The 26,349-nt window shown below is 46.2% G+C and overlaps 1 protein-coding gene across 1 annotated transcript in view; it reads right to left on the bottom strand.

The window, feature by feature from the left end:
- The window catches only part of PITPNM2 (phosphatidylinositol transfer protein, membrane-associated 2), a 63,403-nt gene that overhangs the window by 7,326 nt on the left and 29,728 nt on the right, over nt 1-26,349 (bottom strand). The window contains exons 7-17 of the mRNA XM_009875424.1: nt 23,431-23,535; nt 22,562-22,632; nt 19,120-19,364; nt 18,432-18,621; nt 17,254-17,373; nt 16,704-16,915; nt 12,019-12,194; nt 11,452-11,622; nt 8,693-8,842; nt 3,870-4,034; nt 6-120 (exon numbers count right to left, since the gene is read on the bottom strand). Of these exons, the coding sequence (XP_009873726.1) occupies nt 6-120; nt 3,870-4,034; nt 8,693-8,842; nt 11,452-11,622; nt 12,019-12,194; nt 16,704-16,915; nt 17,254-17,373; nt 18,432-18,621; nt 19,120-19,364; nt 22,562-22,632; nt 23,431-23,535 (1,720 nt within the window). The remainder of the gene's footprint in view (nt 1-5; nt 121-3,869; nt 4,035-8,692; nt 8,843-11,451; nt 11,623-12,018; nt 12,195-16,703; nt 16,916-17,253; nt 17,374-18,431; nt 18,622-19,119; nt 19,365-22,561; nt 22,633-23,430; nt 23,536-26,349) is intronic.

Below are 26,349 nucleotides of genomic sequence, written 5' to 3' on the forward strand. Positions count from 1 at the left end.
TGGACTCCCAGTAGCTTGCGTGGAAGAGGTGAGGCAAAGCGACCGTCGGGAAAGCCGTCAGTGCATCAGGACAGTAGAGAGCGTAGTCGATCCTTTTGGTTCCCCACCATTTGGCAGCAACTAAGAAGCAAAAGACTCGTTCAGACAAAGCGGGTTCCCGTGCACGCGCAGTCTCCGTCACAAACGGTATTTCAAGGCTCTGGCTCCTCATTCCAGGAACGCCGGGAGGTTGCTCCCTGCTAAGAGGGATCAACCAACCCAGGGGTCAGTGTTCGCTCAAACCAAGGAAGGAACTTCGAGAGGTACCAGTGCTCGAGCTCTCCTTTATTTAAGCCAATAGGAAGGCACTAGAAGGCAGGTATTAACTGGCCATTAATCCAGACTCTGTGCAAGGGGTCCAAGGCTCATGTGCAATGAGCCTGGGAATCCACATGCCAAAATGCATCTCCCTGGAGCTGTGGGAGGAAGGATGTGCGTGCTCTGCCCACGGCAGTGCATGCCCAGGCCATCTCCAGCCACGCTTACAACTCCATTAGCTTTCACCAAGGAACAGCATCCAGATATTGGCCACGCTAAAGAAGATCCGATTACTGGGAACCCATGTGAGATGCTAAAAGGCACCACAAGGCAGGGTATATGGCACACACTGCCAGGACTGGCAGTTCCCAACAAGTCCTTGTTGCCCTGCCAGGATACCACGCTGCAGGCAAAGCCCCAGCCTCTCCAGTGGCCAACAAGAAAAGTATCTGAGAGCATCAGGACTTCGTTGTACAGGTGACTAAAAAATACACTGGGATTTTAGGTGGGCAAGGTTACAGACAACGCAGAAGTTTCTCCCTCAGGGAGTCAACAACTCGCACACAAGGCATCCAGCAGCCACCGTTCACCCACCGGACACCACCACACCTCGACCTCTGCCCACGCACACGCCCTTTCCGACTCCCTAGCAACAAGTACGTCTCAGCCCAAAGCCTCAAGATCCCAAAGGCATGGGCTGCTCTCTCAGCAGGGAGGAGCCCTCCAGCCCCCCCCAAAAAGGAAAAGCAGCTGTGGAAAGAGAAGATGGATCAGAGATCAAGAGAGCAACAGGAGGAGCTGTGTTTGCATGCAGGTTGCAAGCTGGGGCTTTGAGAAGGGCTTTCTCAAGCTTGTTTTTTCTCTGTGACAATGTTCCATTTTTTTCAGACTTTTGGGAAAGCTGCCAGGTACAAGGTATGATCCAACAAACCCCTCTTGTTCAGGGAAACCTTGCTGGTGATGAGCACAGACGCCGAACTGAAAAAATGGACCCACCAGCTCCTCTCAGAGACCTGCACAAAGCTTCCAGCACAGCAACGTGCAGAGGGTTACGGCATCAGCATATCCCCACGGCCCAGCCCTAGCTGTCGTGAGCGCCCAGGCAACCCACACCCAAATCCTAACGGCCCTTGCTCTTCTGAAGAGCCACAAGAAGGATGAGGAGGGCATTGATGGATCAACATGGCTTTTCCAGAGCACAAAGGCACATTCTCGCAGCTGTTTCTGACTCCCTGTCTTCCAAACTGGCAGCTCCTGGTTGTGTCCCAACCTTTCTTTTCTCATGCAAGTCCCCAGCTTGGGCAACTTCAGGTTCTTTGTACAAAGCAGATAAGATTTACTCTTCCACGCTCAAAAGACAGTGGTGGAGGCAGAAGCATTGTCCCCACAGCTCTGCCCAGAAGAACTCCTGCTCTTGCCAAGTTGTTAGCCATGTTATGATCAATCTTCGGAGCAAAGGGACAGAAACACTTGTTAAAATGCAATCAGAAATTGTTAAGTGCCTCAGTGAAAGCGCGCAGCTCTGTTGTGAAGGTCTGTGACTATCAAATGAGAGAGGAGGTTGACCGGAGGGGTTGTCTCCAGAATACCTGTCTTGATGTCCAGGTCGGGTATCCGGAGAGCACAGTCTGCAGCCTGACTCCACGGCCCTTTGAGCTTCCTTCCCTTGGAAGGGATTTCATGTTTATGCTGCCTATGTCTCTTGGACGAGGTTTGGGTAGGGGATTTGTGAGGAAGGGCAAGTTGGGACAGAAGGCTAAACCCTCTACAATGATTAAGGTGGTGTTTGGTTTCTAAAAGGAAATATAACATTAAAAAAAATAAAAGAGCAGAAATCACACTTATTATGATGGCACACACATGCCACAGGCAACACCCATTTCATCCTCCAGAAATTCACAGTGCGAGGAAAGCTGCGCCCTAGGGAGGGCTCCCGGGAGGGAAGTCGCAGCTTTGCGACGCCCCCCTGGAACTCCTCTGGCTCTCCCGGTGGGATAAGCACGGGCCGCCTCCAACCCTCAATGCCGCGGCTTCTTATCACCGCCACGCTAACTGGGTTGAGCGCAAGAGCTGCAAAGCCAGAGCCCAGAGGACACGGTGGCACTCGAGGAGGCGAAGGAAGGGGCTGTCAGGCAGAACGTGAGGCCGGGATCTTCCTCTCCAACCTCAGAAACAGGCTGTGAAGCGCACGGAGGAATAAATGACACGAATCGCGAGTTAAATAACTGGGGAGGGCGCGAGAGAAGCGAAGAGAAGCAAGCGCTGCGTAGGCCCAACGTGGCGGCAGCTCGCAGGGGCAGGAACTCACGCGAGGCCTTTCGGCGTCACCGCCTCACAACCAACAACCGCCGGGCTCGGCAGCTCTCCACGGGTGTGAAACCAGCACAAACCCAAACACCTTCTCCTCCAGGAGCCTTCTTCCCAAGTAGATTAATATTTAGGAAGTGCCTGGGAAGATGTCTTAGCGGGACAGATGGCAGGCGGAACGCTGGGAGCGCGGTGTCAGCTCTCGGATGTGCTTTGGGAACAAACCACCCAGGGGGTTTCTTCCTACTGCCAAGCGTTGCCTCAAACAGGGCAAGAAGTCGCAGCAGCCCATGAGCAGCACCCACAGACCTTCAGCAACTAACGCTTCCCTCAGGGAGCATTATTAACCTCAACAATTAATTATACAGCGAGCGTTTCGCAACCCTCTAGTCTAATGTGCCAGGAATGGAGAACCTCTAAGTTTTTGCCACCTGCTTGGTCAAGAGTTTGGGCTGCAGGTGAATTTTTTTAAAAATATTTTTGTGTTCGGTTTTTGTTCATTTGTTTCACTTTCAGCCTTTTTTGGTCTGAGTTCCCAGAAGTCCCTGAGGACAGAGAATGTTAACCTCACACCTCAGCTGATATAAAGAAAGGGCTGAATCATTAACAACGCTGTATTACTTGAGAATTTATACAAGTCTTGGGAAAAATAACAAATACAAAAATCCCTTTTTGTTCCTCATTCAGCTCTGGGATACGGGTCACAGCCGGCTGACTCTCTCAGCCACCCTGAAGGCTACAGAAGAGCTGAATTTCTAATGTAAAGTAATAACCCAAACTTGTTCTTCCCTTTCAGCATTACAGAGGTGCCTAACTTACATTTTCGTGGGCCACACTGAAACAATCTGCATCAAGCCATACACTGCATCCTGCATTATCAACCCAGCAGTGCTGATCCCTAAGGGTTCTGCAGAGAAACATCCCTTTGGATTAACTCTCACCATGCACAGCAGCTAAACAGTGCTCAGAGACATCAATTATTGTAAAATATTATTTTTTTAAACAATTTATCACGGTCCGACATGCATAACACAGCGGTGGCCGTGTATTACCATTGAATATATCACCTGTTCCTCCCGGGGATAGGATAACACACGGCACCGACTACAGCAAAACCAGGCGAAGGCGGAATAATTCCCAGTTTTTGTTATTAATGGGAAGCATAACCCCAGAGAGACAGAAGCTGCGTTGCTCTGGCGCGGTGCGTGGTGCTGAGAGAGCGGTGCGGCAGCGAGTGGCGTTCTCAGCGGGGGTGAGACACTTACTGTTGGCTATGTTGGAAGCAGTGTAACTGTCTGCCATTCCTGAGACCTGGCTGGCAATGCTGATCTCACTGGCTCTCCGGAAGCCCCTGAACTGAGGGGCTGAAATGGGGGTGGACAGGGACGCATTTTCCATGAAGACGCCACCATGAGACTGAACAACATCTGCTACAAAGTTGAAACAGGGAAATCAAAATATTAGACTGACAGACAGAGGCTGGGCAAGATGAACTTGAAGGGGAGGAAGGAGGCAAACAAGGCTGGTAGGTGCAAAAACCTTTCAGAACTGATTGGAAAGGAAAAAAAAAAAAATCATCGGAGCTCTGATTTCAAAAGAAAGCAAACACCACAGCAGGCAGAGACATGTGGCTGCAGGAGCAGTATTTGATTGAGAGAAGCAAAATAAGTAGCTCCAAAAGCAAATGCAAAACCCCAAAGAAAAAAACAGGCAGACTTATTCAAGCAGCGATAACAGAGCGTGTGTCATACATACAGATGTGAATATACTCAACTTTCTATGTTCACATCAAGACAAAATAACCAAGGTAAGGAGAACAAAAAAACAACATTAGAAAGGGGATATTTGTTTTCTTGAAATATGTAGACTTAAATCAACATCTCCAAGGTAGAAGCATTAATGAATAAAAAATTTTAAAAAAAATCAAGAAAACATTTTCATGCCTGGCAGGGATTAAATTTGAACTCGTATTTTATTGCCAATGGATACAGCCAACACTCATTAAACTGAAGTAAGGGCTGTTGAAAGAAAGGAGGGTGGTGCCCAGCACTTACATCTCCAGTCGGTGTTGGCAGATCGGGGGGCGCTCAGCCTCTGTGAAAACAGAGCTTCTTTTGTACAACGTGCAAGTCTGGATTTTTAGATCCCAATCTGAGGTTTACCAAGTGCGGTCTAACCCTTTAGTACATAAATACAGAAGAGGAGGATTTAAAAAGCCATGCTCACACAGACCTTACAGATGTGTTGGAAGGAAACGGACCTAAAAGGTTCCGAACTAGCAAACTGAGAGATACTGAAAGCCACAACAAAATCTCTGCTTCTCAGTCTTCTCCCTGTAACAGTGGTAAGGGCACCCATCCCTCTGTGGATGCCACGAGGCTGAATTAAGCATCTCCGGGATATCCCAAGATCCTGCAGCTGCAGAGGGTTTGCAATGCCAATACCAAGTACTCCGTAGCAGGCAGCACCCGTATGACAGGAACATGCAAAAGCAAAGTTACTCACTATCGCTCTGCCGTTGCCCATCTCTGCTGTAGCTGGGGAGCAGCAGCTGCACTTTATTCCCTGATATCAGACAGGGCACAGGTTTGTGCCCAGCCAGGCAGCGGATGCCACGGCAAAGGTGAGCACATTATTACCACACCCCAGCACCCTCTGCCTATTTCAGCCAGTTTAGATATCCTTGGATTTCATCTCAGTACATGGCTGACATGGGGCATTGTTTTGGCAACTGGTTTATTCCAATAGCAACCTTTTTTAGCTTGAGGCTACCGATTTGCTTCCTCCCATCTCTCAGTTCACAGCAGCAGTGTCTGTGCCCACACAAATCCTGTGGCAGCAGAGGGAAAGGGAACGTACGAAGCAGAAAACGTGTTAGCTAAGTGTCGGTAAAAGAATTCTGTTCTCTGCAGGGAAAATCAGGCCACAAGCTGCTCTGTGTAAAAGCTTTGTGGACTGCAAGATCTGAGCCTTAGCGGGAGCCTGACCTGATGATGAGCTGCACGCACTGCCCACGTTGTGTCTGAAAGGCCATTACCACTTTCACAGCACTTTCCTCCTCTTTTCACCTTGTCTTGAGCTGCTGGCTCTCAGGGCTGCTACCGGTATCCTCAACACAAGCCAGCGCCACCGGTACAGCTTGCTTGCTGCAGAAAGCACCAGCACAAGCAAGAGGAGACAATTCCAGCGGAGCCTGCACTCGGAGAACACGAGCCAAGCCAGGAGCTGTGTTCAACCCCAACAAGGTCTCACTCCCATTGCTGCTGACCTGGGACAACCTTCTCATCTCTTTCAGTTATTCCCTCCTGTCCCTTCCCTTGCCTGTACAGACTGTGAGATCCTTTTGTGCACGTCTGTCACATCAAAAATGGGTGCCCCAACTCGGCTGTAACACAGATGATAACCACCACCTTCCCTGAACTTGGTCAGATGGATTTGGCTTTGTCTGAGCTAGGAAAAATGCCAAGTTCAGGTTTAACTAACACCTGCCAGCAATATCTGAACTTCCTCCTCTCCCTTAAATAAAAATATCTGTGCCTTGAATGAGGAAGCAGGTGGAAGACACGCTAAAGAGTGCTACAGCAACGCTATGCAGGAGAAAAGGCTGGGGCAAATAGGGTGGCTTGATCATGGCTTCAGCTCCGTTAGCATGCCTGCACTTAGCTCTGCCCGAATTATATTTCCCTTTTTTGACAACCCAGAAAATTAAATAAATGAAGAAACAGTACTTGCTCTCCTTAGCCAATCTTGCTTTCCTGGGCATGACTGAGGATTTTTGAATACAATGAGTCTGAAGCAGAAGCACCTAGCCTCGACAGCCCTTCCTATTTTTCACTCCTATAAAAGCCTAAACTGTTTTAGCATTACTGAACTGTTCAGTTTAGCATCGCCCGCGGTGGCGGCAGGAGCCTGCTCTGCAGGGGATGAAGTGCCACCCGACAGCAGCGTGCCTGCCCTCCAGCCCACTGGGATTGCTCTTGTTTCTCCCTTTCCCCAAGTTACACACCCTTTTTCCCCCAAAAAGGGCATTTTCTGAGAAAAACAAGGGTCAGGGAAAGGCAGGGCATTTATGTATTACTGTCCTTTTGGCCAAGCTTTCTCAACCCAAAGGCTGCAGCGACTTCCAGATGAAACCCTGGGACCTGACTTGTAGGAAAAAAAACCCGAACACCCTAATGCCATGTTTCCTAAGTGCTGTGTATTCTTTGCACCAAATCCCTTGTGCAGTACCCTCTATGCAATTTTGAAACCAAGGGGGCTTTCCTGGGGAGTGAGGCGACCAGGGTGGGACATCACGGGTGCCGGCACAGACCGACCCCAGCACGTACGACCACTCCTGCGAACTTTATTAGAACAAAGAAGCTTCAGGAAGAGGAACCCTGGCTCAAGCAGTGCCCTGAGCACCCTCTCTCCCAGCAAAGCATGCACACATTGGACAAGTGCAATGAGCTGAGATTTAACAGCACTTCAAGAAGAGGTGGCATAAGAAGCAAAATTGCCTTTTTTCTTTTTGCCTACCTATGGATCTTTAATACTCATTTCAGTGCTGTGCCTTTTCATTTACCGAGTCATTTGTCAATGTTCTTACTAACTGTTTCCCACTAAGTGAACGGCGCTGGGCCATCCTCCTGATGTACTGCTGGCACTGCGTTAAGGCCTCGGGAAATCAGAATGGCAGATTTCAAAATGGGCTATTTGCAGGCTGAGCTGTGGCACCAAAGCGGGACATACTGAGAGTAATAAAAAAATATGAGTTCAATAAAAACAAATTTTTTAAAAAAGAAAAAAGCTAGCCAGTTGCTCAGCACAGGCCAGACCCTGCTTGCACCGGAGTCACTGGTCAGCACTGGGCACTCTGCAGTCACTACCTTGAGACCAAGGGCAACACAGATTCCTGTTGTCCATAAATTTTTATGTTTCTGGAAATTTCTCACAGACTAGCAGCTGAACTGGGATTCAGCGCATGCTACAGTCAAGCCAAGCACTGCGTGGCCACGCTGTGCTCTTGACACACAATGTAAAGAACAGAGAAGTTCCGAAAAGCTCTGTCCTAACAGCAGGAGTTATCAGATGACAGCTAAAAGGCATTTCATCAGTGACCTCCAAAGTGATTAATTAATAGCACCAGATCCTTCCCCTCTGCTTTGTTACAAAACATCACAGCACAGGCAACGTGGCAACTGCATACTTAAAAATCATCTACATCTTCAAAAGACAAAGGGAGAGACTGTCTGGAATAGCCAGCAGTGTTGCCATCCTGTATGACCACAAAATCCACTGGGCTGTTCAAGGACAGCAGGGGTCAGTTTGTTAAAAGACAACAAGGCAGCAGGACCAAGCTCTCAATGCAAAACACCAAAAAAAGAGGTGAGAACGGGCAAGTAAGACACACGGGCAAGAAAAAAAAAAAGCCAAAAAACGCCAAAGTCAAGTCTCATTAAAATCGCAGATGTAGCACCAGCCACCACCAGAATAAATGAAGCCATGCAGCACTTGTGATGGAAAAGAAAGCAACACAAACACATCCAACTTTTTGCTTTTAAGGCAGAAGTTGAGAAAGTAATTTTTGAAAAGCCAACATGTTTAGCCACCTTTGGGTCTGAAAGCCTCAGTCACTGTATTCAGCAGAGCCACAAGGAGTGTCCAAACATGAAATACTGAAAAGGACAAAATCTGGTCTGGCGCAGCCATTAATTAGACTTCTGGCTACGGTGCTGGGGAGCTGCTGACAACCGACTGTCTCGCAGGGGTCCTGTGCACGGCGTGTGCCGCGTCCAGCAGGGCCTCCCGGGGACTTTCTGTGCCAAAGGCTCTTCCAGCAGCACGGCCACCACGCATGGAAAAAGTAAGTGCATGGCAGCAGTCTCCCCTTCTGGCATGAACACCAGAATGGGACAGAATTTGTAATTCCAACTCATTCTTTCCACGGTGGGTCTCCCAGACCCAAGCGTGATCCCAAGCGGTTACTTCATGTGGCAGAGCCTGAGACACAGCCCGAAGATTTCAACTCCAGGAGGCAACAGCCCGATCTCCGAAAAGCACCCAAATACCCAACACCACAGACAATACAAGAGCATAGATTACACACACTCAGCAAAACCAGCACTTTTATTGGAAACATCTTGCCAATTCAGTACAGGAACAGGGATACTTGTTTCCATGAAGCTGTCCTGGTGCTGGAGAGCACCCAGAGGGCTACTTTCCAGGAGGAGAATGGGATTGTTCTGGATTGTCTCAACTGGAAGCAGATGGGGAAAAAAAAAACAAAACAGAAGGACAAAGAACAACAGACATGTGGCCACAAAGTGTTAACATACAAACGCTTACAACTGAGCACTTCAACTATGAGTCTTCAATGACAAGACAACCTTCAAATAGCATAAAAGAAACAAAACATGGGTGACTTTCCAAATAGACCCACATCGGAGAGATTAACTGGTAGCAGAGAAGAGCACAACGATGGCATTTCAACAACAAAAGAAAACGGAGTCCTCTTAACCAGCTTCTCCAAAGAGCCAAATTCATAAATACCCAGGAGATCCAGAGAAATCTTTTTACTACAAGGGGAAAAAACTACGTTGTAAGGGGAGATTTACTTGAATCAGACTCACAACCTACACAGTGCAAAGCACAGGAGCAAGCAGGGATGTGGATTTGATTTCACTCTGCAAGTTGCTTGCAATGAAACAGAGACCCAGTGCTCAGTACAGATGGGAAAACAGAAAGCAAAAAAAGTCATAAGAGGCTTTCTGAATCACAGAGTTTAAAAAAAGCTAGCTATCTGCATGAGGAAACACGCACAAGCAGTGTCACAGAAGGTTTTGTACATAACTAATTATAAGTGAGCATCTGAATTTTACGTGATCACCAAATCATATAGCTTAATTATAGCAGTGATTAACTTTTCTGGAGCGCCCTCCAGTGAATACTAACTTTAGTAGAGGATCTGCAAATCATGGTAGTACTTCTGCGTAAGGTGTAAATTGCAACACTGAAATTCTGACTCTAATGGAAAGGAATAGGCTGTTCCTTTATAATAAGCAAAGAAGAGGCTTTGTCTTACATGAGAAGAAAACGTAAAGCTGCTTCTTTGTCAGTTTTATTCATCAAAGCAGAACAGTTTCACTTAAAATAAGTACAGATCTGGAGAGAGTTTCAAAATCACTCCACCCTTCTTATTGTTAATTGCTGTAAAACTCCATCACATACCGAGTGCCTCTCTAAATACAAAAAGGTCTAGGGGGGCACAGCAAGATCCTTGCTGATGTACAGAATGACAACCCCAGAACGCAGGTTGTTCACTGTTAACGGGGCTTCTAACCTCTGGCTTCAGTGAAAACAGGGGATTTGAAATGTATTTAAGAGGAAGAAGGTAAGACATTTAGATTTATTTTATTTTTTAAGGAGCCACTCGCAGCTGATACCTAGAATACACTCAAAAAGCAAACTGCTTTGAGTTGCCATAGATTCCCTGAGTTGAGGGACTGGGTACAAATGTGATTGTGGGTGGATCCATTTTTAAGAAGTGCTGCAGCTAGATCTTTGCTAAATTTGAGAAGCGAGTGGGGCCTGCAGAATGCATTTTATTCACTTCATTAAATATGGGTTTTAATTTATGTCCATTTAACAAACTAGATCTCCAGATTCAGCAATTACAGTGCGATTTTTAAAGACACTGATACAAAGCAGAACACTGCTTTGCATGTTTAATTTTAAAATGATGCAAAGTATCACCAGAATTATTCAGCTCTAGATACACACTCCATTTCATCCTGCATGATTCAAATATTAAACAAATGGAAAGCTAGCAAGGCTTTGGGTGAAAAAATCCCAATCTTTCTAGCTGGTGGCTTTGATATTCTACTCTGGGTTTGCCAGCATGATTTCTTGTGTGCTGTAAGTCTAGTTTTATAGTAGCAACTCCCAGTTGCAATGCTGACTTTAAGTAGTCACTGACTAACGACCTCTAGCAAGGGCAAAATTACAGAGCAAATGTTCTTCCTGCCCCAAAGCCCTGAGCCTGCAGGGAACCAAAGCTTTAGGTGAGGCACAGAGGCCAAAGTCAGGTCTGCACAGTGGTAAGCTGCCGCAACAGCTCCTTGCAGTGAGAGCCTGCACCGAAATGGCAACAGACCATGAGATTCTAGGCAAGGGAGTGAGGTGAAGATGGCAGGAAATTAATTTATTTTATTAGATCAACTGCAAGAGCACTGATGCAATGGGAGCTGAGGCAAGACACAGCTGTTTGAGAAGCAACCCAGTAGGACAAAAGGGAACACACAGTGATTTTAGACTTTGTCACTGCTGCAGTAGGGGTAGAGCAAGCGAAGAGGCCACTGAGGGCAGAGAAATCTGAGGTATCCTAAGAAGGCAAAGTGCCTCATTGGCAAGGTGGCAAGGGCAAGGCACTGTCACCAGCTCACCAATCTGCCCACAAAAAAGCACAGGTTGCAGCCAAGTAAATCATCTCATTATCCCACTGTTGACTTTGCTCCTTCTAGTCTTCCCGGGCCCTCCAAACATCGAAGTCCTAAACTCTGCCAAGTTAATCATGTTTCATTCGGTCCCAATCACAAGCACCAGCTTGGGTGTAAAACGGGAACCCTCGCAGAGAGGTCACCACATCATGACTGTCAGCAGCTGATGGCCTTTGTGTGACAAACTAAGGGCATATGGGTTACAAGGCACTGATTTTGTCATAGAAAAACTACTTTTCAGGTAAATTGGGAATAAGGCTAACGTTACAGGGCCAATTCTCTTTCTTGTCATTCCCAATTACTTTGGTAATTTCACGTAAAGTATGGACATGACCCTTTAGACAGCTAATATGGATCCAAGGTGACTTACCCAGAACAGCAGAATTGCCATCGCCCAGTGGAAACCTCTGGTAACGAGGAACATTAAAGGGAGGCAAAAGGTAGAACTTCCTCTCCAAAAGAGGCTCGAGGCGTGACGCAGACGGGTCTGCAGGGTGGAACAGGTTATAGACCTGCTGACAAGCTGGTCTGAGCTGAAAGACTAAAAAGATGAAGAAAAAACCCCCTCAGGTATCAAAAGGTTATTTGTTAGAGTACTGTAAATATTTGTCTGTAAAAAGGACAACTGTTGGGTTAAAAAAAAGCAGCACTAAGGATTTATCATCTCATCTTCCTGTTTAGTCAATTGAAACAACTTATTACAGTATTTATAGACTCAAGAACTGCCCAGTATTCTTAATGTTTGGAAGTGTACTGCAAATAAACTGTATAATCATTACTGGCTAGAGCACACAGTGATCTGCTTCCTTATGGTGCAATAAATATCATATATAAATGTTTGGGGTTTGCCAGTTTATCTCATCAAATCACTGCATTTGAAATGGGAGGTGCTTACATCACCCACAAAGCGAGCTCAGCAGTTTACATCAGGACTTACTGTCAAGAGCTGGAATGACAGTTTTTCGCAGTGCAAGAACCAGACCCAAGGGAGAACCAAAGAGGAAGAAGTCAGTGATCTCAAATTCAAACTTTCCAATATTTCCTCCATCCAACATAGTAGAGCTACTAGATCGCCTGGATCCTGGGTCATTTCTCAGAACGCTGGAATGTAAACTGGGACAAGAACAGATAAGAAAGTAAAAATTCGAATCCCACTGTGTTTTCATAATTGAAGGCTGGACTAGTGATTGACAGTGAATATAATTTCTATTTCTTTAGTGCAGGAACTGTGCCAATCAATCCCCCCATGCCTCAGTACTGCAGTTTTACCAGTCAGTAAAACGTCCCCCCAAACGATTACCCCATTACATTGGCATAATTTAGACTGCACGAATCCAAGCTTCAAGAGGGTTCATTTACACACTCTTGTTCCTTCAAAATGTGTTTTCTTTGAGGAGTCAAAACCTTGATTGCTGCTCGTAGGATAGCCATTTGCAAGATAAAATAACCAGCAAGCCAAAATTACTAGAGTAGCAGGGGAAAAAAGCAGGGTTGCAGTGATTCACTCCATTACACGCGTTACTGCTACGCTTTCCGGTTGTCAACATTTGAGTTCCTTTTCCATCACCTTATTCTCAAATGTTACGGAAAGCAGTGCTTACCCATTTCTTTCTCGCGGAAGTAGTTGGACAAATGTTATAGGATTGAAAAGGAGAAAAGAAAGCGGGAGGGGGGAAAGAGAAAAAGAAAGATCAAAATCTGCAAGAGGGTTTCTAATATCTTTGTGCACCAAGTTTGCACCAGAGCTTCTATGTATGTGTATGGTGTCCACCTGGAATGGGAATTTGGGGTAATTAACTCAGTGACCACGTGGCACATTGTATTTATCATGCACTCAGCAACCTCCTCCTTCTCTTCTGCCCATGAGGCCACACTGCCAAACCACCTCTCAGCCTCAGCCCAAAAACTCCAGGTAAATGGAGTAAAAAACCAGTAATGATACAAAACATGTCCAGCTGTCCCCCTCTCTTTCGGGTGTCAAACCCTTTGCAAAATTCAACCTGTGTGCAGGGCAAGCTGGGCAATACACAGGTTTAACACAGAGATTTAAATTCACATGCTCCTTGGGCACTACGAAACGGGAGGAACTCTTAGATGAAAACCCCCAAAATCCACGCCCACGTCAGAAATAGGCGCTTCTCTGCAGTCTAGATCCTGCATTAGACAGCAAAATGACAGATGCGTAACACTAATAACCTTGTTGATAAAAGGGTATCTGAGATTCTTCTGTTACTACCCAGAAGCAGTAAGCTGCAATTTCTTTTGCTCTTCAGGTTCTGCGGATTCAGACGGCAATCTTGCTGGGTTATCATTGTTATAATTAGGAAGCGAAGAGTTGAAGACAGAGTACCAGCAGTGATTTAACAAGCTGTTTGCAAACACTTCAAAAAGCATCTGAACAGGTTCTATAAAATATGTAGGATGATCGGATGCCACAACAGCTGGGCTGGATGAAAGGTTTGCTGGCCTGGAGTCAGGAACGATGCAAACGCAACAGTTTCTTGCCAGCTCTGTGGCCACAAGCCAAAATCCCAGGTGGTCACCAGACACTTGCCACGTCTCCGAATGCAGCAGCACTTGCTCATCAAGGCTACTTCTAAAGGCAGCGTCCCGGCTGCCCGGCTGGGCAGCACCGTCCCAGCACTGCCGTGTGTACGGAAATCGGGCTGCTCACTCCCCACCATCTGTAGCACCGCAGCAGTTGCTCACGCACACTCCTCTCCTGAACATCCATTCAGTAAATGAGCACCCGCAAATACTCATGCACTTGAGAAGAAAAAGAGGGTTCACTTGGGCTTTGTTTTCCCGCTCTGCTAAACAAGGCATCATCCCAGAGACACGCCACTCCCAAAGGATGCTAAAAAACTTCCTCCTCGTGCCACACTGCCACGTACTCTCTAAAAGTGCACACACACAGTAGTGTTCTCCCAGATAACAACCGCACGGAGATGACAAGCTTGCTTATGCCAGACATTTGTCTCTCAGAAAGTCAAAACAGTGATGTCAAAAGCCAGAGGAATGGGAGGTTACGGCAATGACAGCTAAAATGAGCGCGTTCCCATTTCTGTGATGTGAACAAGCTTCCCCGAGATCACACTGCTGAGACACGCAACGCTGAAACACGTTTTAAAACAAGCCACCTTCAGTGGAGCTACAATTATTTTAGCTGACAAGACTGCAATACATTAACTTTGCTGCGTGTGTAAGGAATACTGAGTTATTTAGAACGCATTCAGTTTTGCCGAAGACAGGGTGACAGCAACGCGATTCAAACGAAGGCACAAAAGGAAAGATTATCTCCACGGCAGATGCGTTACGGCAGGATGGGTGCAAGGGGTTTTTGGTGTATCCCACCCACTTTCCCACAACATCTCTTCGTGGGGAACAGAAGAGAATGAGAGCACTCGTACCACTAAGCAATTTGGACAGCTTCTCTCTTTTTACTGGGAACTTGATAGTCTGTTCTGCAATCAAAAGAAATGAGAGCCAAGGGGAACTCTGAATCCGTCATGCTCGAAGCAACCTATGGTGCCCTGTTCTCCCTTTAAAAAGCAGCAGATGTACTGTGCGCGTTAATTAAACAAGAGCTTATGGATTTCAGAAGCAAATCAACTCATTTACAATAATACAAGTACAGCACAGCCAGAAATAATGTAGTTGTGCAGAAGGACTGAATTTAAAAATAAATGTGTGATTGTAATCTCCAGATGCTGCTCTGGCTTGCTGGGCATTATCCCAGAGAAGCAGGTAGGTCTGATACATGAATAAAAATGAACGTCTTTGGCCCAAGCTGAAATCTGCAATCGGCACGGACGGAACAGCCCCCGTACGTCAGGTTGTCCGTCTGCTGAGCCTATCAGGAAAGCTTGGCCTTGTTCTGCCAATCTCCCGCACGAAGCCACATCGTCACATCACGGCTTGGTTTTCCTATGAGAAAAATCATTACTTTGTGACAAAGAGGCTGAAGGGGCATATTCTGCTGGTGACTGCGGTGCTCAGTAATGACAGCGCTAAGCACAAGGTCCAGGGCTGGGTGTGATGCTCTGCAGGAGGGGAAGGGGTGAATTCCTGCACCCAAACCTCCCCGGGACCAGGGAGTGGAGGGGGAGAGGCATGGAGAGAGCTCATACAGCAACCTGGCTCTTTCCCCGAGGGAATCTTGCTCTTGAGCTGTGGGAAGAGACTAATTTTTGACCCAGGGTCTAAAGGTAGATTTAAAAAGATATAAAACTCTGTGAGAAGCAAAGACGCATCAATTCATCAGTGCACTAACTGCCCTTTGCCAGCAGCCCACAAGCATTTCGTGTTGGTAGCAGGCACAATCCTTTGGAGATGGAGCAGGACGAAGCTACTGGAAATGACAAACTGTGCAATCCATTATTCACGTCAGACCCAGTGCACTTTCCTTAGCTAAGTCCGTGCCCCTGGGGTCAATAACAAGGAGGAGAAAGAGCACGCTTTTGCACGACTCATATTTTCTCCTGTATTACAGGAGGCTGTTCTGATAAGGTAAGAACAACAGACTGATTGCCTTTTATTAACCTGCTGGAAACGGCTGAGAAGCTTATTGCCATTTTTGTAAATGCAGTTATCTTTCTGAATATAGTATCTCTGTGCACCATCGACATCCACTTTGATACTTTCTCGTATGAGTCTTTCACAAAAGGGCCCCTGACACGGCAGGATAACACAAGTCCCTGTGCTGGAGCAACAACTGCAAGTGGTGAAAGAGGGGCAGAAGTGCAGGACAAGCATTCAGCTCTGCACAGGGCAAAAGGAATTGCCTTGGACACAGCTGCAATGCAGATAATGGTGTCTGCTGGTGGGGGGACACTGCTCCCCAGTACCTGGGGGAAGACAGATAAAAGAGGATGTTGCAGTTCCTCTGGGCCTGGAGGAAGAAAAGGTCTGGGCAATCCAGTTCCACAGGCCAAAAGAAGATGATTCAGTCAGAAGAAGCCTCTGGGCTTACATAAATAATCCCAGAATGATCAGCAGCAATGGAAAGACGAAAATTTCATTGTTTATATTAACAGACATGTTTGAAAAACCCATTTGAAGAAGCTTAGGAATGCAATACTGGGGGCTTCAATAGCGAGTGACAAATTTGAAACATGACCTCGGTGCAACAGAGCAGCCCTGGCAGGGGACAGAATGTAGTCCCCTGTCCCTGCTCCAGACAGGGGATTTGGGCTGCTTTGCCAAATAGTCACACACAGACAGAGCCACCTTCACGTGCAGTGGAGTGTTGCTCCATGAACCAGCCAACCAGCCAGGCTCAGGAAGTCTGATCCAGAGCATCCCACCACCATGAAAGCAGAAATCTGCTTCTGCAGCAGGGAAGGACACGATTCCTTGCGCAATTTCTACATTTCTATATTTGCTTTATGACCTCCATCCTGCACTTGCAGCACAGCAAAAAAAAGCACTTACCTGAGTGCCTTGCCTGTCAAGCAACAGGATGAAGGGCTTCTTGCCATTGTAATACCGACACCCTCTATTCTAAATTAAACCCTTCTCTCCACCTTGCTTATCGCAGGATAACAAAGCAACATTCAGGTTTCATAGGCGCACCAGTCTCAGCTCCAGAATATTGCTACCTCTGTTCCTTCAATATCTTACCTTGAAAGAAAGGCTTGATGCTGCTTTATCGTGTCCAGTTCGTAAGTTGATGAATCACTCCTTTTTCGTGGTAGCTGCTTCTTTGGATCTTCTCCGTTGCTACGGGGAATATCAATGTTGCTCCTGCTGAGGTGTCTGCTGGTTTCCAGATTAGAGCCACTGGAACAGTGGCTGTTGTTCACCGTTATTCCAGGAGACAGGAGGTCGGTATCCTGAGGTTTGAAAGACGTAGATTTAGCACTCTAACAGTTGAATCAGGAACACAAAGACGTTATAACCTTCTTCTTCTGTCCTCCTTTCCTCCCCAGGATCCAGTTGAGGGCAATACAGTATCTCAGACCAAACCACTTCCTAAGGATATGGGTGAAGCATCCCTGTTCAGAGCCAACACACCCAAATTGAGACAAATACGCACCTCAAGACACATTTGCCATTGATAAGGAAAAAAGTCTTTGGTGCTTCATTAAAAGATTGTTACTAAAAACCAGGAACCATGGAGGTACTGTAGCCAGAAGACCTGTTGCCAGTAGACATTGGGAGCCAGCATTACCTGGACACTCACAACGCTTCCTCGTCGACTGCTGTTCTGGCTCTCAGACACAGTCTGACTGCTGTAGCATAAGGCATCAAATCCCAGGATTCCTCCAACGCAGTCCCCTACCAAGCAGACCTGAAGAAGGCAATAAAAGCAGGGGAGGAAGAAAAAAATTTTTTAAAGCTCCTTGACTTCACTTCAGAGCCAATAGTTAAACCAAGTGCTGGATTATACCTAGAAAAGCTGCAGTAATAGGATGTCCAGCACTTCCATCAGTAAAAGTACCCAGTCAGTGAACATCCATTCACACCCTGCAGACTCTCATTAGCTTAGGTAGCAAAATGTGTTCTGGCTGTCCCCATCAGCAGACTGGAGCAAAATAAAAGCAACATAGAGCACTGACCACGGTGCTAACTTCAGCCTCAGAAAACCAAGCTTGATTCCCTCCTTGCCAGCTGTCCATGCTACTTCAGACAAGCTTCCCTGAGCTTCTGCCCCCTGTTTGGACCTTGAGGAGATAATGCTGTCCTGATTCCAAAGGTACTGAGCAAACGGGCACAATAAGGCACTGAGACCCCTGGGTAGGAGAGGGTTGTCTGCATCCCTGGGCACAAAGCCAGCTGAGAAGAAGCTCAGGGTGGATAAACCACACAACAGCAGTGCAATGTGACAGCTAGTCCAATAGCTCAAACCTCGTGGGGCTAGGAGTCACTTTGCTCACAGAGGTGTGAGGCTCAGTCAAGGTCTTTTATGGGGTGCAGCAGCTGCAGAGTCTCAAAAAAAACCACCTCACTTCTGTGACAACTCCAGCACGAGCTGCTGAAGGTCCTTTCAAGACCAGAATGCTTAAACAGTCTTGGTTTGCACAGGGAGCAGAGACCATGTTTAGTAACAAAGGTAGCATTCCTGATTCAGAAATGCATGTCATGCTGAAAATTGATTAACTTCACAGCTTTGTAGCTTCATTTCTGAACACAAGCTCACTCTTTGCTTTGAATCCCGAAGGTTCAAGACAGAGCATAAGCAATAATCTCTCTCTCTCAGAAAAAAAAGAAACGGAAGCACAACACTTTCTTATTGCAGCTCAACGCTGTCATGTTTCCATCCCTCCTGAGAGATTAATGGAAAAAGAGAGCTTCAGCAGGAAAACTTGCTTTTCCTTTCACTGTGGCTATAAACAACTGCTGGCTCACCTGGCCGTTGAATGACATGCCCTCCTGAGACCTGATGAACTCGCTGTAGGCCTGGTTGGCTCTGACAATGACCGTGGCTACCGCTTCTTGGTACTGCGGGGATGACGTGGCGAGCAGGGGGAGTGCAGCGAGGGGAATGTGATCCTGGCTGTTGGACAGGCAGCCTTCGTCATAACTGTACGGGCTGAGGCTGGATAGTGCAAGAGACGTTGGAAATGGTCAGCCCAACACACAGAGTGGGGAAAACCATTTGCAGGCAGTACAGTCAGTATTACGGTTCGTTTAAAAAAAAAAAAAAAGCCTCAAGATAGAAAGGCCATTTATTCCACTGTGAATGGGTGAGAGCTTAATAAATCTCTCCCTGCCATCAAACGTAAATCTTCAAGGACAACATACTTACACTGAAAGAACAACCCTCAGACAAGGAATTAAAGCCTTATTATTTATTGGATTAATTAGAGTAAATCAATTTCAGAACTCTTGCTGCATGATTACTGTATTCACTGCAGCTAAGTATGAAATCAAGATTGAATGCCTTGGTAGTATATTAATAAGTGTATTCTCAAAGCATGGTCAGAGCTTTCAATTCTACATGCAGAACGTTTCAGGGAAGCAAATAAAAAACTAAACACAAAAACCAAGAGTGAAATTTTATGTGTGTTTCTGTAACAAAGTAGCATCAACCTACCTGGACACCAGCGAAAATGCTTCGGAGCAGATGGCTGGGCAAGGGACCAGCCTGATGGCGATGTGTCCAAGAGCAGCTGGGTAATGTACCCGCATCACTGTGTCAAACACCGTCGTGATGGTGTTGACGTCCCCTTGCTTAGAGCTCTGGTCACCGCTTCCTGAGTCCAGGATGTTCCCTCCATGGAGCACCAAGAGGAGGACATGGATTTTACTTGGCTGCAGTAATGGCTGCACTGATTCATCCTAGTTGGGAATGAAAGAGAGCACAGTAGAAAGGCTTCTTTTGCAAAGAGGTTTGATTTGGTCTAAGTACTTTTAATGCAAATTTAATCACCTTTTCATCCCCAAGCTCACACATGGTGGGTACCATAACTGCACTATCCACATCAAGTCCAGTCAGGGATGAGGCAAACAACAATCTGTGAAGTAAGGTATTTCCAGCAGAAATAGTATTAGCCATCATACAAGGTGTTGGTAAGCCCCCATCTAGAAGGCTGTGTTCAGTTTGGGCCATCCACACACAAAGATAGTGGCAGCGTGAAAAGGACCAGAAGCACAGGAGCTTTTTGAACAGAGACCAAAAGAGCTCACCTTGATTTTGCTTTGCAAAGCTACTCGAGAACAAAATGCCTGCTCTCAAACACAGTGGAGACGAGTAAGGAGAGCTCGGGAGTGAAGAGAGGCACCTAAATCCAGCGGCAGGCGCAAGCACAAACTGATCCCAACTAAGTGTAGACTGCAAATCAGGTTTCTAGTCACAGGAGTTACTCGTATCCTAATATAAAATCTGCTCTTTTGTGGGTAAGAAACTAAACTGTCTTCAAGAAGGAATGTGTTTAATTTATGGAAATAGGCATTAGATATACCTGGATACAACAGCTGAGAACCCGACTACTCCCTCCAGGTCTCTCGTCCTAGCCATGTGCACGCACAAATGCACACACATAGCCTGAGCGTAACTGACTGTTCCATGCAGAAGGAATGCTGAAAGCAAAAAAGTCCTCCAATAAAACTGCATAAAATTGTACCCAGGTAAAACACGGTAGCAGTAAAGACATTACTTGTGTGCATTAAGGTGGAAAAAATGAAGAAATTAAAGATGGGCCTTGCTTTCTGTTGGGGTGCTGAGCTCAGCTGCAGCAGCTGACATTCAGCAAAACGACCAAATGAGATCAAACAGGTCAGCAAGCGGCAAGTTACTAAGGAAAGAAGTTGTAGGAAGAGACCAGCCATTGCCTCTGTTTGCCTACAACAGAAGTTATAAATAAGACTTCAGATTTCTTAGGCTGTCACAAAAGAGGAACTGAAAAGAAAGTTTCATGACCCTGTGACCCAAGGACTGCCCAACAGATGGCTGGGCGACTGCTGCAGGAACACAGCGATTTTTGGCTTTCCAGGTCCTTTGCTTATGAAGTTGAATCAATTCTTTGCCTAAACAGACAGGCTGTAGTCTGGGGGAAGGAGGGAACTGTATCTGAACTTCAGGGTGGGTTATTGCTCAGTACCCTGCTACAGCAGCGCTAAGCCTCACCCTGACGTCCCAGCAGCTCTCATAACACAACGGAGCAGGAACTACCTTTATTATCTATTCACTACCACAGCTTTCCGTGTTTATGGCTCCCATACGGACTCAGATCTCCTGTTCCAATGCTTCTAAGATATGTGACAGCAGGTACCAATCTTTCCTCCTTGTCTTACCCCTTGCGCTGGCAAAGACAATATCTGAGAATATCCAGGGCAACTCCTGGTCGAGGCAGAGAAACAGGGAGAGGTTGTGGAAGGGGTGGAGGACAGCAGTATTTTCTATTTGGCAAACTCCTCTAATTTTAGCATCTTTAGTCACCTGTTGTCCTTTGAGCAGTGACTGAGTCCTTGACAAACGTGCTGGTGGGAGGAAAGCGTGCCCAGGCACACATTAGCAACCTAAAAACCCGCTTACATTTTTACCAGATAATGTTAAAGCCTGTCTTAATACACGGCCCACCAGAAGTATTAAAATTCCCATCCAAGTCTGTAATAAAGATTTTCCAGACCTCCTGCATGAGAATGGCCTTTAATTATTTAGTACCTTTAACACTGTATTAATGCCTGATCTTTAAACGTTCTCTGATTCCAGTTTACAGTGTCTGCAAAGCGTCTGAACTTTTGCCTGGCTGGAGGATGGGAGGAGCGCTCTCAGCATCTCAGCACTGCTTCTGCTTTCAGACAAACGTTGTCAAGCGCTCATTTGGAGAACTACATGAGTCACCAAGCTCAGGTCATCCAGAAGTTTATCAGTAGTCATTTGGAGGCACCTTCCCCTTTCAGTTCATTAACCTCTGCTCTTGACGGAAGCGGGGAACATGCAAGTAACTGCCAACTCGACAGGCGGTGGAGGTGGCTACTTAGAACTTTCTTGTAAGATCTAGAGTCTCTTAAAGACACCTGATTCCTGAATTACCTTTTGGTGATGGAGGCTCATAACCTGCAAATCACCGCAACAGTGGCTAGGAATTTCATACTGGTTTAGCAGCAACTACAAAAGCCTGTATTTGTCACCTCACTTTGATGTCTGTTCTTTTTCTAAGATAAAGGCAGAAAAGGGAGGGGGTTGAGTTTGTACAGCCCTCTGAAGAACACAGTAAGTTCTCCACACCATCTCCAGCTTCAAGAGAAATCTTAGGGCTGTGACTTGCTTATCCAGAGATGGCTAGAGCTGTTCTTGTCCCCAGTCACTCACTCTCCTCATAACCCTGGAGCTCTCAGTCTATTACAAAAAAGCCAAACCTCCATGAACTTAAGAGTCTGGCATGCCAAAACCACACTCGTGATCTTCGACAGACCACGACATAACTTAGGCGCTCTGCAAGCAGCTCCATCATGTCCGCAGCACAGACAGGCAGATGCTTTAAGGGCAAGAAGAGTACATCTGTCTCACTGGGAAACTGAATTGAAAAAGCAATGCAAGTCTAGAAAGCTGGGGTAAGTGTGTTATTATTTATTTGTTATTTTCTCCAGAGCACTGATACAGGCTATGCTATAACCAGTTTGCAAACAAGACCCTGAGCAGCTCCAAAGAGTTAGGTCACTCGGATCACCCTCGGTGCTGCAGGAGTGCAGCTCTCCCGCTCCCACGTCCACGTTAGCTCACTCAGCATTAGCAGGAGAGCTCTACCCAGCAGTGCCTCAAGCTGCAGTTATCCCCACAGGATTAGCATCTTTTTCCAGCTGGATCCCTGACGCTGCCTGCAAACTACAGAGCACTTTCTCTACAGTGTTCAAAAGGCAGGTGAAATAATCCCTTACACCTAACCATGGAGCACACCGCGTGCTGGCACAGCTCAGAATGACACACAAAGGCAAAACGTTGCTCGCAGTGAAGGGAGCTGTTTACCCCATTTACCCCACAGGGACACACTCCAGCAACAAAGGATCTCATTACAAGAAACCCAAGCACTTACTTCGATGATGCTGAGCCTCTCCACGCTGGAGCCAACGTGGTACTCTGCCGATGTCTCGTGATACAAGTCACCTGGGAGCACAGAGGTTTAAAACGTCAACGCTGCAAGATGTTATTTGGCAAAAACACTCTTCCATAAAGACACTGTTTGTGCCAATGCCTCTCAGCTTCTTCTGTCTCACATCTCCTTAATGATTTCACCAAACTCCCCCCTCCCTCCCACCTCCTTCCATCCGAGAAGCCTGGGTAATGCTGGGTCACTTATTTTCCAGCAATTTCTCATAACCTCGGTAAGCGCTGAGGCCACTACTGAGCTCTTCTCTCGTTAACGGCAATTCTGAATCGTCGCTTTTTTAAGGCTGGGGGAGCAGAGATCTGATGCGTTCGTCTATCTGCACCTACACAGACTGACTTTGTACCAGAAAGCCTCAGTGTCATCTTCCATCGTGCTGCTACACGAATTGAGCTGGCTGAGGAGCCAGCTTCTTTTCAAAATTTCCTAACGACGAGCAGAAAATGAAACCGAGGCAGATACAGAGAAGAATAAATAGTGGAGTGAGAGGAAAGAAGAGTCAGGAGTAAATCAAGTCATACGAGATGGAGCGGGAATACTTCATCATTATATGAGAGGATCCTGGCTGTCACACAAAGGAGTCTAACCAACGCAGAACATGAATCAAGAACCATCCCAGCTCCCGCTGGGCCATGCTTTTTCGGCAGCACAGGGTAGTCATTTCTATGCTCTGTCTCAGCTTCTCCTTTTGTGAGATGAGGATAACACGTTTTACCTTTTCCAGAACGTGGCTGTAGCAATTGCCTGGAAATACTGTAAAATATCACACGCAGTTTTTACTCAAAAAAAGAAATTACCCTGGACATCATCGCATTCGGGGGTTTCAATTTTATCCATCAGATCATTGGAACTCCATTTGGTTATTTCTTTCGGGAACATTTCCTCATTGTCAGACAAGTCCTCTTTAAAAAACAAATTTTTGAGAGTCACATACACACGCAGATATGTATACAAACAACAGAATAGAACAGAACTTGAAATAAAAGTAAGACCCCATAACTCTATGTAATCTTATAAACAATTGGATGAATTAAGTCATAATAAAATATGATACTTCATTGGCTTTTGTTACATAGAAACCAAAGCACCATTTGAAAAATAAACAAAACATTCTAGTTGCCTGTTTTTAACAAACAAAACTCCTGAAGTGTGGAAAAAATAACATAGATTTTTAATGCTACCATTTTAGGTATGAAGTTTGACATTTCCATATTTTCTGGTGATGCTAAAGCAGCTGGAATGCTCCAGTACAGGAGAGGACAAAGCAACATTTGCTATGGGGATCCTCCCAGACCTGTGTGAATGCTGCGGGATGTCTTTGGGGGAAGCAGTGACAAGGATCACGATTGTTACCAGAACTGAATACCTAAAAAAGCACAAGTAATAAAGGAAACGTGAACTCCTTAGGCTATCTTTAGCCTGACTTCCTCAGCAGATGAGATTTGTTTGATCACCAACGTGTCTGCCACTTCCCTCCCACCTCAGGATCTTCTGAATTCCCTGGCTCAGCTCAACTACACTCGATAAAGAATAAGGGTCCCAAAAATACTACGTTCCTAGAAACGTAGTTAAAAGTAAGAGACGTATAAAGAAGAGACCCTATAGAACACACCGTGGTAGTACCCAAACAGAAGGAAGACGAATGGCCTCGCTCTGCAGCAGACAGGAGAGGTGTTATGCCAGGTTAGGGCAGAGGTTTTCCAACACAGCGGTGCCCGATGGCTACTTTATCGGGCGAGAGCACGGAGCCAGGGCACCGCGCAGCCTCCACACCTTGTGCCTAATCCTGCCAGGTTCTTGGGAAGGAAACAGAGCCCCAAAGCTCCCGCTTGAACCCACAGGAAACCAAACAACGGCATAAATCTTACAAATATGCCTTTGGTATGGGTTGCCGGTTCTTTTTATTATTTTCTTTTTGGCCTCCTTTCTCTTTGCTTTCTTTTTTTTTTTTACATTGAGGATGTATCTTTTACTGTTACAGAGGTTAAGTGCTTTCTAATTGATTTGTTGTTCTGCTCTTAGTATTTCTTTCCTGAAAATTTTGGGCTTGTAAATTTAATAACGAGTTATAAACATAATAATAAAAGCAGTAATTACAGATGTCTCACAGATCTAAAAGCGGTAATCTTCAGAGTCCCAGAGTGGGATTCCCCCTTTCTTGTTGCTGAACAGTTACTAAGAAAATAATTCACTGGAAGAATACTAGGATGAAGAACAAAAAGACTATGAAATATATTCATCTTTTCAGCAAATCTGAGCAATAGCTTAAAAAACCTAAGTATGAGGAGGACTAAGTGCAGAGCCAAGCAAAGACCAATTATTTTTAGGAGTTTCTATTTACACTTCGACCATAAAAAGAGAGCAACCTGGAAACTCAGCATCAGCACGCCATTTCCTTTTTCAGCTATGGAAAAAATCTGAGTAAATCCTCATTTCCCTGCATAAGGGAGTGTGGAGCTACCTGTTCAGAGCAAGTGGAAGGCACAAGCACGCAACACACATGCTGGCAGAGAATTAAGAGGAAGATTGCACTCAAAGCTCCTCCAGCAAGTTAATCTAAATATTAAACTTATTTCCTTGAGAGGTTTAATTACAGCCCTTATTGCTGCTCAAGTGATCAATGGGATATTACTCCTGTTATTAGCATTTATTACATGACAGATATTAGATATTACTGCCTTTGCCACTAACTTTACCACAGTGAATGAGGATGAGTAGGAAGCAAGCGACAAGAAATCTCCTCGGACTCAGGTTCCGCTCACCGCACTGCGAGGAAATGTGTGTGTATAGATGGGAAGCGCTTCCGAGGGACTCTGCTTGGCGTTGACTCACATCCTGATCCGTCCTGTTCCCGTGGGACCAACCCCACCAGCCTCCTCAGCGGGATGAGCTGCAAAGCTTTGTCCCTGCTCACGGATGCGGAGCTGGGACACGTCACCTGCCGGCCAACGGGGCAACGAGAGGTCCCCTCTGGAGGAGAAGGCTGTGTTGAACAGCACACACATCAAGGCTTCAACTCGTCAGCCAATAACCCATCAGACTTTTCAAACCCAACTGGGCAGACCGCAGAGGACAATCTGTGTGAAAATGCAGACAGGCTGTGTCTGTGCAGAAGAGGACCTGCTTGTGCTGCTCGCAAGCTCCTGGTAGCATTGCAACCGAGGGGCTGATAGCAACTGTGGCACGAGGCTCATTTCTGTTAATTCTCCTTCCCAGGCCTGTTAGGAGCATGTCAGGGATTCCCTGAGGGCCCGGACCCTAGGCAGAGCTGTCTCTATCTGAATTTTATTACTGAGTAATTAAAAAGGAAAACAGAGGGTGCATAGCCACAATGCCGTTTTGATGACTCACTCCTCTCTGCTTGTATGTATATCACTACAATAAATCCCTTACATGGTTTTTGTAGATGTTGCATAAGTTAATAAATAGAGATGCTTAAACTAAGTTGGCCCTTCTTCTTCCAGGTAACAGACACACTCATCCCTCGACTTGCACCCATCCTGGCCATTTAAGCTGCTATTGTACAGGTCACTACTGTACAACAGCGTGCCGCTTCCTACCCCAGAATTTGAGATATGTGCACAAATACTTGACACGAGACTGAACTTCAGGTGAACATCAGTGAAACTCTGCTTTACAGAACTGGGGCGTCATCTTCCAACAACTGCATTTCACGGAGAGGTCACCAACTTCATCAGCACACATTGTGCATCTAA

The sequence above is a fragment of the Apaloderma vittatum genome, unplaced genomic scaffold, assembly GCF_000703405.1.
Source record: "Apaloderma vittatum isolate BGI_N311 unplaced genomic scaffold, ASM70340v1 scaffold2708, whole genome shotgun sequence".
NCBI lineage: Eukaryota > Metazoa > Chordata > Aves > Trogoniformes > Trogonidae > Apaloderma > Apaloderma vittatum.